The sequence below is a fragment of the Triplophysa rosa genome, linkage group LG19 (assembly GCF_024868665.1).
Source record: "Triplophysa rosa linkage group LG19, Trosa_1v2, whole genome shotgun sequence".
NCBI classification, from domain to species: domain Eukaryota; kingdom Metazoa; phylum Chordata; class Actinopteri; order Cypriniformes; family Nemacheilidae; genus Triplophysa; species Triplophysa rosa.
Window position 1 is genome coordinate 9,088,368 of NC_079908.1, and position 15,986 is coordinate 9,104,353.

Consider the following 15,986-nt stretch of genomic DNA (forward strand, 5'->3'; position numbering starts at 1 on the left):
CACTCTTCATTAAATGTTTGCTTTGAAAGGAAGAGGCCTCAGGACAGGGCGGCAGAGCCGAGCACCCATCTCAGCCTTAAAAGACATTGAGTGGGGTACGTGGAGGGAGTATAGTTTGCCAAAGGATAGTCCAAAGGAAAGGGCTTGCCTGGATATTGCACTGGATCTGAACTGGCGTACATATGGACAAATCTGTACTCAGGAAACGCAAGGGACTAGCTCAAAAGGAAACAGCATATTGTCTTTTGTTCCGTTTATCAATAAAAAATACACCAGTGGAGTAGTGCAAATTGTATAATAAGTGATATTATGTACACAAGTTTTTTGGGTATTTTTAAAGTCTTGTCTTGGTGTTCATAAGAACCCCCACATTGTATAAACTAATTTTATTCATGGTTTTTGTAAGGAGTTGTTTGCATCCCAATTGAGTGTTATATGAGGTCTGTGTAAATGAAATATGTAATTTTTACAATACATTATATTTTTTCACTTTCTTTAAAAACCTAGTCAGAAGTTGTTGTTTGGATAACAAAGCATTTTGTATGCATTGTGTTTTATGTCGAATCATTGTTTTTACCCCACACTTTTTGTTTTAATTTAGTAAAAGATGAACGTTTAAGATAAAGGTATTATAGACCCATAGGCCTGAAACATATTCTACAGAACGTATGTGAACTCAAAAAGAAGCTCATTTTCATGTGTTGTGTTCCCACTGAAATACGAAAGTATTTTTTGCATTCTCAGCTTTACTTTAAGGTGCTCTATCCACCTTCACAACAACACATCTCATTTTAGATTCAAAATATCTTCACTGCCCTCTCTTTAGTATTGAGGTCTATAATAACCACTGCAATAACTCTTAGGGTGTGTTGTTGGTCAAGCATACTTGTAAAGTATGTTTCTGGGCCTAGTATGACAAGCAAATGCCAATTAGAATAGATCTTTCATTCATGTGGAAAAATGATAATTCAATCAACCTGCTTCTTTTCGTTTTCTATATTTGTACTTTAGTATTATAGCAACATGTCTTTCTGTAATAGAAACGTTAGGTAATTTATGATGGCTTCTCTAGAAAGTTGTTGTAGAGACATACGTATATACTGTAAGTAATAATCTGTGCCTACCAAAATATACTTTATATTAGATTTATATTATATACTTTTAATGTACTGACTTACTGGTTTGAAGCCCATTTCTGACACATAATAAAAAAAATATGCTCTAAAAAATCGAAATTATGAGGGAAAAAGTAATTGTTATGAGACAAAAAAAATTGAAATTATGAGATTAAAAATTGAGGTTAAAATTATGAGATAAAAAATCTAAATTATGAGATACAAAATTAAAAAACATTATGAGGTTAAAAGTCATAATTATGAGATATAAATGTGCAAAATTACGAGAAATAGACAAATTTAGGATTTAGCGTGCGCATGCGCAGTGCAGGCTGTAAACCGCACGCTGGCGACATCCTCTGGTTTAAATGGTGTAAATGCAACTCTGTGGTTTTACAAGATAAGTAATAAATATATCTAAATAAGTCTAAATAAGAAAGCGCTTTATTGCCTGGTGTGCCTGCACACACAGGGAATTTTGTTTGGTACTTGAAGCCCGCAAACATCCAAATGCATTAGCAGACGCATACTAATAAAATGGAGTAGAAAATATAGAAAATATAATACGTGGAAATAGATAATTGTACAGAAGTAATATATGTAAAACAGATTGAAAATCTGTGAATATTCATATTTATAAAAAGCTATATGCCCAGATGCTCTAGTACTCCTTCTGAAGCACCGGCCAGAGAGCAACAATTCAAAGATGTTGTGTCCAGGGTGTGTCAAGTCTGTAATGATTTTTCCTGCACTTTACAAGGGTGAGAACAAGAGAACACCAATGATCTTTTCAGCAGTCTGGACTATCTGATCTTGTTCACTTGTGATCAACTGAGTAGCCGAGGCAAACCTGACTGTGATTAAAGTACACAGAACAACCTTTGTTGGGCCCTATGTGGGTCTCCCCCTTCAGGTCTGGTGAGATGTGGAGCCCAGGAACCTAAAGGACTCCACAACAAAGCAATTACAAAATATTGTGTGTTTTGGGCCATAATCAATGTATATGGACTCCTTCAATACAAAATGAGCTGCTGAAAGGTATTTCACTGGTTGCTATCCACCAGATAGTCTCAGTCTTGTATAAGGCACACTTTTCTGGAAACACTTCAGCACGTTTGAAGTCGTCATCTGATTGGTTGAATTTCACAGGATTCCCGGGAGACGTGTGTCTCGCTCTTTAACGGTCCGCCTGGAAACAACAAAGCCTTTTGATCTGAGAAGTAAGCTGTTGTCTTTACAACGGTTGCTATAAGAATTCATTACGATCGACGAAACGCTTAATTCTTAAAAGTATACGAGGTTATTGGCATAAACTTATAATCATTGTTGTTTCTGTTAACTTTTGACACGTTTGTGAATGTACTGTACATCGGTCTGTTACTGTGGGGACATATCCACGCCTCTAAACATGACGTGGCACAAAACAAAACATGATTTGGTTGCTTTACCTGTCAGTCATATGGCCTCTTGGGTGGGCCTTGGCCAAAGAAAGTGGTGATAAGTTCCAGACTTTCAGTATGAAGGTCTGGCTACACGAGACTATCCACCAGATAACATGCCACATGCTGTATAAGCCAATTAACTACCAGTAAAAAACTAAGAGAGGCCATTAAAGGGGGATGAATTAAGACCTCAATTTTAACCCTAGCTTTTGTTATTTAAGAGGGAATCATATTCAAGCGAACATCCTGTAAGTGTCAGAACTGAAAACGCCCTTGTTACTGAAATAACCTCTAGTCATTTGTAATAATTGCAGAGGTTGTCTGTGATTTTAATCCCGTGCGAATCGACCATGTCTGTAATTTGTAAAGTAAAAATTCCCCCACAAATTACCTACCATATTTTGACGAACACTGAGGTCCTGTGATAATATTAGTCCCGTGCGAATCTCTGTGATTTGGCATGCTCATATATAATTTTTCAATGTTTTATCCACCGTTTACAAATAATGGAGGCTGTTTTGAAGTGTTTTGGTATTATTTTGGGTGCTGGGTCATATCCATAATTTACCGGGAGTCTCCCATTTGTTTATTTATCATGGAAACTCTCGTAACTTTTGAGATTCGCGATCGCGGTGATCTTCTGTCCGGTTCACGATCACGGTCTCAAATGCTGACATGTACATGTGACATGTTATATATCATTAAACACCATACAAACTATACGCAAAGCCTTGCCATCACATCTGGGAAATAAGTCAGTAAATTTTAATAAAATCACAGGCTTCATTTATCCCATGCAAATGCGCCACATGAAATACATATGTGGGGAGGTCATTTATAAATCACACGAGGTCCCCAGATAATACTAATCCTGTGCGAATAGGGCTAATGTGTAACCTAACTTTACGTTTCTAACCAAATTCACAGAAGGCTCCAACTAAGTTTACTACGCAAACTGCTATCCAATCATAGCAGTGGGCGTTTACTTCCAAGTCTTCGTGGCGGAACGCCCATTCAGATCGATCGTTTGTCAAGCCGGCCTCAAAACCCGGGTAGAAAATAGCCTATTACCTATTGATTTGGATGTTTTTGAATGTAAAAACCACGCGAACTTCATAAGTAGACCTCATACAACAGTATAAAACAATAAACAAGCCTAGTTCATCACACCTTTAAAATCATTATATTCAAGAGTAGTAATACCAAAGATTTGTGAAGCCATCTCTTAAATGCATAATTTTTTATGTTTGATTTTGGAAGGCAAAAAATACACTGCCGTTTAAAAGTTCTGAACACTTGACACTGATTGTTTCTCATGATCTTAAAATATTTTAATCTGAAGGTGTATTGTTGAAATGTTTGAAATTACAAAAATATAATTGTGGCAACATATTAACTTTTTTTATTAGACAATGTAATTATGGACCAAATAATAATAGAAAAAACAGCCAATAAAAGCCCATAATAGATGAAAATTCTGCCAATACTATTTATTACTAAATCTTCCTAGGGTGAAATTTCAAGAAGTTACTTGATAAAATGCCATGAGTACAATTTTGGAAAGGATGGCTACTTTGAAAGCATCTTAAGCCTAAATTGATCGTAAAAACGATCGTACGAGTGATCTTAATATTACGGTCTGTTTCCCAAAAGCATCGTAATGCACAGATTTTTTTACAAAGCTCATCACTCTGAAAAGCGAGGTGTGCTATGATTGGCCAGTTCACCAGTGCGTAGTGATTGGTCGAATACTGCAAGCGTGTGACCTAAATGCAACGCCTCTTACCATATTTGGAACATCAGGTTCCAAAGCAATTGTACTGACAGGTACCTTACTTGCGTATACATTTGGGCGGTCTTTGTCAACTCATACCACGAACTGACGTAGATTTGTGGGGGTGTGGTTACACGAGGTGTTTCAGTCAGGTCTGGGTGAGCATTCGCTTTAGATAGAATGCATCTTTTGTTCCGACACTTTAATTTCTGCAATTTTACGTGTCTAATACATTTATGGGCAACTTATAACACACCAAAGACACAGAAAAACACGTATTCGCACCATATGACCCCTTTAAAGGTTTTCAGGCTGTTACAAACCTTATATATTACACACTGCCTATCATATGTTCCAACACCCGTATAAGGCAATACTTTAAGAAACTGAATGCCTGATTTGCTGAGAAATTGGATTGATTAGCTCTTCCCTTTATCATTCTCTAATTGAAAGGTTCATATTCATAATGAAAACACTTTGTGCTTATTATTAATAAAGTGCTGGTAATGTATGTGTACAATAAACATTTAGTTTGGAGTTAGAAAGCTAGATAATACATAGGCCCTAATAAAAATTGAAATTGCCACCTCCACACCCCCCAAAAGTGTAATAAAATGTGGTTTAACAAACACATACAGCATTTTTTTTTACTTTTGATTTTTATTTTCCCTAGAACGTGCTAAATACATTGCACAATTACAGTAGATAAGTCCTATCTACACATAGAAAAAGAATTACACGTTGTACAAAAAACATGTTATACAACATTATACAATATTCACCTACAACATGCACATCGGGTGAAAATAATTAGCCTAAACATTTCGAAAACAAGCATGTGCTACAAAAATGAGCCATTGTATAAGGTGACATTTCAGCACCTAACAAACGGATAGCGACTCGTAAGTAGCACTTAAAGCACCGCTACGTGCAGTCGTGTTAAGTGCATTTTGGGGAAACGCATGAAACGATGACGAAATATCGCAAAGTGGCTTGTAGAAAATGCTCTTAAATGCTAAGATCCATCGTTATTGGGAAACCTGGCCCTGGTCAATTTATAATCTCTTTTTTTTTTAATCTCATAATTTTTTTTTATCTCATAATTTCGATTTTGTGTCTCTTAATTTACACTTTGTATCTGATAATTACGACTTTATTTCTCATAATTTAATTTCTTTTCTCATAATCTCGATTTTTTAAAACATTATTCATATGTGACGGAAATGGGCTTCCATAGGGTTTTCATAACTTTCTACAAGTTGTTTCCGTAGTGTAGTGATTACCACGTTCGCCTCACACCACCGGGCCAGTCGCACGTAAGTGTAGAGCACTGACTAGCCAATAGGAACAGGGGAATGTCCCGGGAGGCGTGACGAAAAAAAAAAACACAATTAGAGGTTCGAATCCCACCTCGGCCAAAAATATCAAATGAGCTTGTGATCATTTTCTTATCTCTATGCACTCAATGTATTAAAAAAGTAATATTGTGCACAAAACTATAAGTAATCTTGTAAAAACTATTTGTGTATCATGTCCAAAATGTAAAGGAAATTTATTCTGAATAAACAATTACATTATAATAGGGGTTAGTTATTATTGTTTATTTACTATAAAATATTTGAATGTGAATAAATGAAATGATTGAATGAATGAACATTCTGGTCATGTTTTAGAAACATCAGTCATCTTTATTTGTAAAGATCCATTCACTTTATTTTGGACATATTTGTAAATGTTTTTTAAAAAGAGATATGTACAAAAAACAAAGAAAATGTGTTTTTTATTAACAATATTAAGGAATGCAATAGAATATTAGGTGATCATGGTTTCCTGTATTCCTGTGCCAAATTTGTAGTACTTTTCACATTTTTATTTTGATAAGTAATTAAAAAATGATCATTAACAAAAAACTCTCTCAGTTTTGAGCTGCATTGGGAGAATGGGCAGTGGTAGTGTTCTCAGCATCTGAATTACTTGTTTAACTGTTATTGTGTATTTGGAACGACACTACAATGCTCTGTTCCCCTCCATACATACATGAACACATTGAAATAAAGGAAATAAATAAATATTACAAGTGTAACAATATGTTTATTTATATATACATACACAAAACCTTGCACAAGCAATGCCTTTACAGTGAACATGAACAAATGGAAATAAAGGAAATAAATAAATATTAAGTGTATAAATATCTATTTAAGTGTAACAATGTGTTTGTTAATATAGACATAACTTTGGCAGTCTGATATGACATGCCCAGACTGTGTTATGTAGCAGTCAAGTCATTTTTGCTTATCTTCTATCCACCTCTGCTTCTCTACAATGTCCTTTACCATCTTCTCAAGCATTGCCTTGTCCAGGGGGACAGCCTCAGGAACGCTCTTTGCTGGTGGATTAAATGGGGCAGGTGGCAGTGTTTTCACTGGAACACTAATGGTTTCGCTTCCTGAGTGAAGACGCTGCCATAACTGCTGTGTCTCAAGAAGCTTTTCTGGGCTGGTGTTGAGAGAGGCGTTTGTGTTCTTCTTTTTAGCAAGGTGTTTTATGTACCTGCTTATGTGCTGCTTTGTGGTTGGGTGTAGAAGGCTGTTGGGGTCAGTGCAGGCACTCTGTACCATAGCAGCATATTCTGCATCCACCTTTTTAAGGAGATCCTTGCTCCCATGGTGCTTGGCCAGCAAACCATCAATGGCATTTCTCATTGGCTCTGGCCATCTGTTATGGTCCAACACAAAGACTCGACCTCCTGTCTTAATAGGTACAGTGCGGGCTGCACGAGGAGAAGCAGCAATAGGCAGTGGCGTTGTGCTCGGCAGTTCTAAAGGAGATTCACAAAATGCCAAAATTACTGAAAGTATTAGGGTCTTTTTGTGCATACTGTATATGAGGCAGACAGGTTACACACATGAATGCCTGTGTCAATAATGTAATTACCTCCATCCGAAAGAAATTCCTCAGACCTTTGTTCCTTCACTGTCACAGGACTTGGAGTAGAAAATGGTTGAAATAAGACAGTCTGTGGGGTGGCCTCTGGTTCTGCAGCAAGAGGGGTCTCAGCAGAAGAGGGATCATCTGAGCATTCCTGAAATTGAGCAAAATTCGTGTAATAAGTTTCTGAACTATAATGCGAGTCTGAAGACTTAAGTAATGATGCTGAAAATGAAACTTTGACATAACAAGAATAAATTACATTTTATTTGTGTGTGTGTGTGTGTGTGTGTGTGTGTATGGGTAGTTTACAAATAATCCATACATGTCCTACTCCTATGGTGTGACATAGCAAGATTTAGAAAACATAATACATATTAATAGGACACATACACACTTATTTGTCAACTACTCATATGTATGAGATAGATAGATAGATAGATAGATAGATAGATAGATAGATAGATAGATAGATAGATAGATAGATAGATAGATAGTTACCCTTACGAAAATTATCCGTGTTTTTGTGGTAAGTTACAAGTGTAGTAAAATTTTTTTGGTAACGTTACTGATTAATATTACTTTTTTTTAAAAAAAACAAGGTTTTAAAAATCATGGATATTTTGTGGTAACCATCGTTTTACCACAGTAACCATGTTTCTAAAACTGTAGTAAAGCCATGGTCTATTTTCATTAGGGTATGTATGCAAGTATGGAAATAGATCAATAGACAGATAATGTAAGATAGATCGCTAGATTACATAATAAGTATCATAAACTGTATTGCAAACTTTCATTTGATTAATAAGTATCATATACTGTATAGCAACCTTTCTCCCTTTACGAAAATTAACCATGTTTTCAATTTAAACTGTAGTAAAACCATGGTCAATTTTTGTTAGGGTCAACAACATTTCATTTGATTAAGTTACATATTAAGAGATCGACGAAGAAAGAAATAAACTTTCAACTTTACAAGCAAAAACACTCCAATAAAATATAACAGCATTACCTGCTTGGTTCATCAGTTTATTGCGTTTATTTTTGGAGTAAAAACATCTCTCTCCGATCGCATTCTCCGATTATAAAACGGGTCTCCTCTCCTCCACACAGCGAATGACTGACAGATGACTGTTCCGACACTTAAATGCCCCGCCACGGAAGAGAAGAAACAGCGCCATGAAATTTACGTGTGGCCAAAAATATATAGCATCCGTAGTGATAAGCACTACCATAGAGAATGAATGGGAAAAGTTAAGGGAAGTTAATCTTAACCGTTTTCGGCTCCGGCGCGAAAGGTCTCCGGTTCGAAACCGGGCGGAAACAAATGTTAAAAACATTTTTTATGAGGATAGATGAATTTTAAAAAGGAAATGACCCACATTGATAAGATATTTACTGCAACGCTGCAATATTTCATGAAAAATAAGAATTGTAATTTTTTATTTCACTGGGACTTTAAACTATGCAAAACATGTTTAAACATACGAGTGATTATTCTTTTTTTAATTTAAAACATTCTTATTTTGCTTAACATACCCGTGTGTAAAATTGATTTCTATTATATTTGGTACTGTAAAATTAAAAAGAAAGTGATATGGAGTACATTTTATCTACTCTCTATGACAATTTTGACTCTAAATTAGTGTTTAATTGTTTCAGTAATGTAGTGGTTATCACGTTCGCCTAACACGTGAAAGGTTTCCGGTTCGAAACCGGGCGGAAACAACCTCTACATATTTTTCATATATATAGAAAAAGAAAGGTTTGGAATATTAACATAATGCAACCTAATAGAATAGGATATTTTTTTAAACTAAGAAAAACATAAAAATACTGCATCTGCATAATTATGATACTTTTAATCACATAATTATGACTTCTATATTTTTATCTCGTAATGTTGATTTTAAATCTCATAATTTCAATTTTTTTATTTTATAATTACGATTTTTAATCTCATAATCTCGATTTAAATCTCATAATTTAGATTTTTAATCTCATAATATCTATTTTAATCTCAAAATTACTTTAAATCTCGTAATTTCGATTTTTCAAAATCTCGTAAATATTCATTTTTAATCTCATAATTTCGAAAAAAAATTATCACAAAATTATGACTTCATCTAATCATTTACATTTTTAATCTCATAATCTCGATTTAAATCTCATAATTTAGATTTTTTTTAATCTCATAATTTCGATTTTTATCTCATAATATAGATTTTTAATCCCATAATATCGATTTGTATCTCATAAATACTTTTTTTAATCTTTAAAAAAAATTTAATCTCGTAATATTGAATTTTTTAAATCTCGATTCAAAACTCATAATTTTCATATTCTCAGTTTTAATCCCATAATTACGGTTTTTAATTTCATCATTAGGATTTTTTTTTTCTCATAATTTCGATTTTTTTATCACAAAATTATGACTTTTAATGTAATCATTCATATTTTTAATCCCATAATCTCGTTTTTAACCGCATAACCCCGATTTTAATCCCATAATCTCGGTTTTTAATCTCACAATCTCGGTTTTAACCCTAATCTTGGTTTTTATCTCATAAATACGGTTTTTTATCTCGTAATATTGTTTTTTATCTCATAATTTCGCTTTTATATATATATACATATAAAAAAAATAACGATTTTTAATTTTATAATCTCGATTATATGATGACAAAATTTTCATTTTTGGGTGAAGTACCCTTTAAGGTTTAACAAGCATTTGCTACTACTTCAACCCAAATTTATCTTCTTCATTTAACGTCGTTTCCGTAGTGTAGTGGTTATCACGTTCGCCTAACACGCGAAAGGTCCCCGGTTCGAAACCGGGCGGAAACATATTTTTATGTTTTTAATTAAATATAGAAATAGAAAGGTTTGGAATATGAACATAATGCTACCGTATGGAATCGGTTTATTTCTTAAACTAAGCAAAACATGTAAAAAAAATACTGTAAGAGTGGCCTATCGTACACGTACCAGTACTTTTATTTTGAAATCACTACCGTGGCTGCAGTATAGAGGTTGATTTTCGAATACAATATCGTTAGATGTCGAAGGCTTCACACTACTACTGCCCGCAATTCAAACATGCCTGGTTTTAACTACGAGGATGATCAGGTACATTTTTAACGCTTAACCTATTTAATATAACCTCAATATACTGTATATACTCTTTACAGGACTTACGGTTCCGTTGCATTCCTGTATAAAGCAAAGTAGCTGGACTGTGTGACTTAACAGTTACTCTTGTTATACATGTATAAACGAGTGGCAATTAAAGCTTTTAACTAAAATGTTACGTTTAACTAGTTCTATGTTTGGAAAGGCTTCTTGCACATTGGCTTGGTTGATCTATTCTGTTCTATCTTGTCATTGTCGTTCTGCCGTAACCGTTTCAATGTTTTGTTTTTTGATACATTACATCCATTATCAAACACAGTGGCATATAAAATTTATGATACTTTAAAAAAGGATGTTGGCAAATAAACCATTTGAAGGTTATAAAGAGAAATTCAGCCGCGTAATGACTGCGCAAAAGTGCACAGAGATGATGCGCTAGAACACTACTCTTTGTTTATCTTATAGACGCAGTTTACTGTGCGCCGATCGAGTACAACTTCACTGATCTATAAACGCCTACTTGCTCTTTCAGTCGACATCGTTACTTCCATATGTTTTGCAACTCATATGAAAATAGGCCCTTATTTGACAAACCGAACAAGACGTTACAAGAGGTATAGTTGTGTGGCGTATTAAAAAAATAAGATCTCCAGCTCCAGGATATGGTAAAAACTATAGCCGCACTGAAATGAGTATCAGAGATAAAGAGCTTAAGATACATTTCAAACCCGGGCACGTTGAGCTTGTTCAGGTAAGGCTTGTCTAAAAATGTAAGACGTCTTTGGTGTAACGTTATGCAAAGATACAACGTTCGCGTCCTTCAGTTTAGATGAACGGTTCAGCAGTTCACGTTAAGCTGTCGCAGAAGTGCAAAGCTATTGGTGTGTGCTCAATGTAATTAAGCTTCACTAGAAGAAATAGTAATGCTGCCTGCAAATTGAGATTCAAACTAGAAAATATTCTGAATTAAGTATGGGTTAGGCTAATTCGTTACAGACTTGCATAACAGTTTCTGTAGAAGTGTGCTTGACAACAGACAACAATGCCAAACCACATTGTATATCGTTAGTAACTTATGAATAAAGATCCATGTATGTTTATATAGCATAAATATCGTAATTGTCAATATCCAGTCCACAAATGACCACTGACATCTAGTTGTAGCACCACCAAGCTGCCTGAAGGAGGCGCTTTAGCGCTTCCTACTGAACACCTGCATGTGCGTCGACAATTTTCGAATCTTTTGCAAAGTAATTTGCCGTGCACAACATTATCAACTTATCGGTAGTTTTACATAACAATGCTTGATCCTTTAACTTGATGTCAGTTGAAACTCTTCAAAAAGGGATATACACAAAAAAACGTTTTTCAGGAAAGCCATCTTACTTTTTGTAGTAGACTAAAGAAATTTCAGCCATCGCGACGTCTTCCATCCCTTGGATACTTGCACTAACAGAGGATGTTTGTTTTTCTTAGTTTGTTTTATCAGATTGTTAAAGGATTGCAATAGTTGCTGTTAGACACCGACTCCGAGTTACGTGTGATCATCCGCCAATAAATGCTGTAGGGGGTGTGTCTAGATACTGTGACGGGCAGCTCTGATTGGTTTTCAATTGTGTCAATTACAGATCCCTGGAGGTCACGTTGACTTCACTTGTGTCAACACATTGGATAGGGAAAAACTACCTGTGAACACATTCAAGTAAAATGGGAGCTGCGGTTTTTCTTTGGAAAAACTAAAGGACACAAACGTTTACATCTTTTCCCAAATTCAATAGTTTATGATCTGTGTGGAGCACAAAGATGATCCGTCTCCCGTTACTTGCCAGAAAATCTGGAATTGTGAAAACCCACGCTTGTAAAGCATTGAAATTGGTTAAGAAATGTTAATGTTATTATTTTTTCTTCCAATAGTCTTTTAGCCAGAAAAACTGCAGTTCCTCCGGTCACTCGCATGTGTTTCTATGGCAGTCTTGCCCTTTCCAATGCTGCGCTGCCGTTGACACAATTCAGCAGCCAAAGCGGCATCTATGTACAGTATGTCTATTGAGTGTAACTACTGTTCTGTCCTCTAGGATGATGTTTACACGCCATACCGTCGTGTGCTTGTGACAGGTGCGACTGGGCTACTCGGCCGTGCTGTTTACAAAGAGTTCAAGAACAATGACTGGGATGCTTTGGGGTCTGGCTTCAACCGAGCCCGACCTTGTTTCCTTAAGTGCAATCTTCTGGATGAGGATGCAGTGCGAAGGGTCATTCAGGGGTTTCAGGTAATGATTGATAATGATAACTTTATTACACAGGTCACCCACGTCTGGGAATACATTTAACATGCTTGAACTATCATTTGTTTTCTCCATTTTGTGAAGCCTCATGTCATCGTGCACTGTGCTGCTGAGAGGAGGCCAGATGTGGTGGAGCGTCACACTGAAGCAGCCATGAACTTGAATGTACATGCATGTGCTACACTGGCCAAAGAAGCAGGTTGGTGAAGCATCGGGACATTGTTAGATATGGTTAAAAATGTCTTTTTTCCAACTAAAGTTCTCTCTAATCCTTTTTCCACAGCTGGCATCTTTCTCATTTACATCAGCACAGATTATGTTTTTGATGGCCGTAATCCTCCTTATGGAGAAAACGATGCCCCCAATCCTTTAAATTTGTATGGGAAGTCCAAGCTAGAGGGAGAGAGAGAGATACTCAGACATTGCCCAGGTATTTTTATTTTTTTTAGTATCTAGACTGTTCTATCCTTATGTAAATTTAGCAAATGGGTTTGTTTTAAAGTGATAGTTTACCCCAAAATAAAGATTCCGACTTTACGCTAATGTTGTTCAGAACTTGTATATGACGCTTCTGTGAATATATTTTGAGAAATGTCTCTGTGGTTTTGTGTCCGTACAATGGAAGTCAATGGGGACAAGTGTTGCTTGGTTACCAATGTTCTTCAAAATAGCTACTTTTGTGTTCAATCGCTCCTCCTATTTCTGTGGTGTTTCTTATTTTGAGTTTAGTTCATTTACGAATAAGCTATTCTCATTTGCTCTGTCCAGGTGCAGCTATACTGCGAGTGCCCATTCTTTATGGAGAGGTGGAGAAGGTGGAAGAGAGCGCAGTAACTGTTTTGTGGGACCGTGTTCAGGAGGGAGCTGAGACCTGCACTATAGAGCACTGTCAACAACGTTTTCCCACCTACACTAATGATGTGGCCTGTGTTTGTCGGAACATGGCTGAGAGAGCCCTTCAGGTGAGCCCCTTTAGTTTATACTTCATAATACACTCATGTACTGTGTGTCAATTGTGGCAGTCACCCTATTTTTTTGTGGTTTATGTAAGTTTTTGTAGCAAAATGCTGCAGAATGTATTAAATAAATAATGTATTAATAATACTACAGCTCTTACTTTTTTAAAATAGTTTAAATCAAATTAGCTAAATATTAAATAAGTAAACACAAAAAGTGTTAAATCCCCTCGTATTTGACATTAAAGAATGGACAGAATAGGACCTACATTTTCCCGCATTCGACAGACTCACATATACAGATACTTATTTCTTTCTGTTGAATTCTGCAGTCTCACATTCTATGCAGGACTGCTTAAAAATCAACACATATAATCAATGCAGCATGTTTGTGTTGCCCTCAGGATTCATCGTTGCGTGGAATCTTCCATTACTCTGGAAAAGAGCAGATGACCAAATATGAGATTGCCTGTGCTATAGCAGATGCTTTTAACTTGCCTAGCAGTCATCTAATACCAGTGAGTAAACACACAGAAGATTTAAAAGAATTCTCAGGTCATACAGTCAGTTCAGTTTGTATGATTACCCTTGCATGTAACCATATATGGATTATAGTTATATATACAGTACATTATGCAATGAAGCCTGTTTATATAAACAAGCTTTGTAGTTAGAAATATCCCCCTCCAAATTATTTTCTTCAAACTTTGGGTTCATTAGGGTGTGTCTGTTTAAAACCTTTGTTTTTAAATAAAGTTAGACGAAGGAGAAATTGTTTTGGAAACAGACCATATTATGTAAAGAAGGAAATAAATTCCATTCTTCTTTTTTTCAATGGTAAAATATTTTTGATCCCAACTTAATATGCAGAGACAACGATAAATAAGCCATTAGTAGGATGTTTTCCTGGAAATGTGGAAAAGCATTGTTATCTAAACATGACTTTGTTTGTTTTGGGAATGCCACCCGGCTCAACACAGCCAAACTGGCTCAACCAATGGTGTGATTTTTGGGGTGGGACTATCTTTGGTCAACCAATCATGCGGAGAATGTTTTTTTTTCATAATTCCATTAGGTCTCGCAGTTATTACACACTTTAACTCTCATTAGTGTAATATTTTCTGTGTGTTCTTATTTTTTTGTAACATGTGTTTTGGTGTTTGGTTTGTGTGTGTAGATGACAGAGCAGCCAGCAGGAGCAGGGGCTCAGAGGCCACAAAATGCCCAGTTAGAGTGCTCACGTCTGGAGCTCCTGGGTCTGAGTGTGGAGCCCAGTCCTTTCAAAACTGCTATACGGAACAGTCTCTGGCCCTTCCAACATGACAAACGATGGAGGCAGACTGTCTTTCACTGAGGAAACAACTATACCCCACTCTCAAGATTAAATAAAGGCTACATTCGTTATGCTTAGCTTTTTTATCTAGCCATCTTAATTTAAATTCCTGAAAACAAAGCAGGGCCACGCTTTTATTATGTTCAGCAACTTTGTTTGATGTTACGGTATATGTTTATTATAGCCAAAAGGTATTCTACCATCTTGTGTTTTTTTTTGTGAAAATTGCACTGTGGGTTAAGTCTGTTCTCTCGGGCACATTTGTTTGTTTCCTTTTTTCCGCATTTTATTACTCAAGTAAACATGAATTTACTTGAAGAGAGCAGTGTGACTGTAAGACACAGTAGTGTGATATACATGCTATACACTTTCTGTTTCATGTGTACATGTTTTTTTTCCACACGTTTGGTTTACTTGAGAACAGAATGCAATATGAATGCACTATAAATGAAGTATCAGGAAGTTACTGGGTCTCTTTTTGTTTATTTTTAGTTTAATTTATTTTTTATTCTTATAGATGCTTAGATGAATAGAGCTACAAAGTTTTGCTATCCAAGTGTGTTCAGGAAGCACAGTGTCAAAAACTGACTCTACTAAACAAAGCCAGTAACATGGTTTCATTATTATCGTATTAACTTTATACCGTGTGCATGTTTTCTGTTAAAAGTAAACCTTGAAACTGTTACGGTAAAATGTCCTTGTTTTCTAGTTTAACGATTTCATGTAACGTTTCTGAAAGATACCTTGTAAGTTTCTAAACGAACTCATGAAAACATTTATGTTTATGTTATAAAACCATATAACACTGAACTAACAGTGTTTTTGTATTTATTTAAGCAATTCAGAGATAACAATAATGAAATACAACTTTGCATACACTACATAAAATATACCAAAAATACATCCAAAGTCATCTGAACATATAGAAGAGAAGATAAAGAAAAAAAGTATTAATCATAGAACATGAAAGATCTCGTCATATCTCTTCAAAAAAGAAATACATTTTTTGTTATTAATT

At 35.5% G+C, this 15,986-nt stretch overlaps 2 protein-coding genes and 1 non-coding gene across 4 annotated transcripts in view; all 3 read left to right on the forward strand.

Moving 5' to 3' along the window:
* The window catches only part of LOC130570684 (collagen alpha-1(XXIII) chain), a 70,613-nt gene extending 69,112 nt beyond the window's left edge, over positions 1-1,501 (forward strand). The window contains exon 30 of the mRNA XM_057361067.1: positions 30-1,501. Coding sequence (XP_057217050.1) covers positions 30-80 — 51 coding nt within the window. The 3' untranslated portion in view covers positions 81-1,501. The remainder of the gene's footprint in view (positions 1-29) is intronic.
* Positions 1,502-10,036: 8,535 nt separating this feature from the next.
* Positions 10,037-10,109, forward strand: trnav-aac (transfer RNA valine (anticodon AAC)). Its single transcript has one exon. It is a non-coding gene; the product is annotated as a tRNA-Val (tRNA).
* Positions 10,110-10,262: 153 nt separating this feature from the next.
* Positions 10,263-15,778, forward strand: mat2b (methionine adenosyltransferase 2 non-catalytic beta subunit). Of its 2 annotated transcripts, none has more exons than XM_057360349.1 (7): positions 10,263-10,391; positions 12,470-12,664; positions 12,764-12,878; positions 12,963-13,109; positions 13,448-13,641; positions 14,040-14,153; positions 14,813-15,778. In XM_057360349.1, the coding sequence occupies exons 1-7, from the start codon at positions 10,362-10,364 to the stop codon at positions 14,987-14,989; spliced, it is 972 nt and encodes a 323-aa protein (XP_057216332.1). In that variant the 5' UTR covers positions 10,263-10,361; the 3' UTR covers positions 14,990-15,778. The 2 variants fall into 2 exon arrangements, with proteins under 2 accessions (XP_057216332.1, XP_057216331.1); XM_057360348.1 differs by lacking the exon at positions 10,263-10,391 and adding an exon at positions 10,882-11,145.
* Positions 15,779-15,986: the final 208 nt, after the last annotated feature.

Excerpts from the sequence above, each read along its gene's own strand:
- mat2b (XM_057360348.1), top strand. The coding sequence starts at position 11,083 with ATGAGTATCAGAGATAAAGAGCTTAAGATACATTTCAAACCCGGGCAC. Across the intron at positions 12,879-12,962 it reads TACACTGGCCAAAGAAGCAG|CTGGCATCTTTCTCATTTAC; the intron begins GTTGGTGAAGCA and ends CTTTTTCCACAG. Across the intron at positions 13,110-13,447 it reads GATACTCAGACATTGCCCAG|GTGCAGCTATACTGCGAGTG; the intron begins GTATTTTTATTT and ends TGCTCTGTCCAG.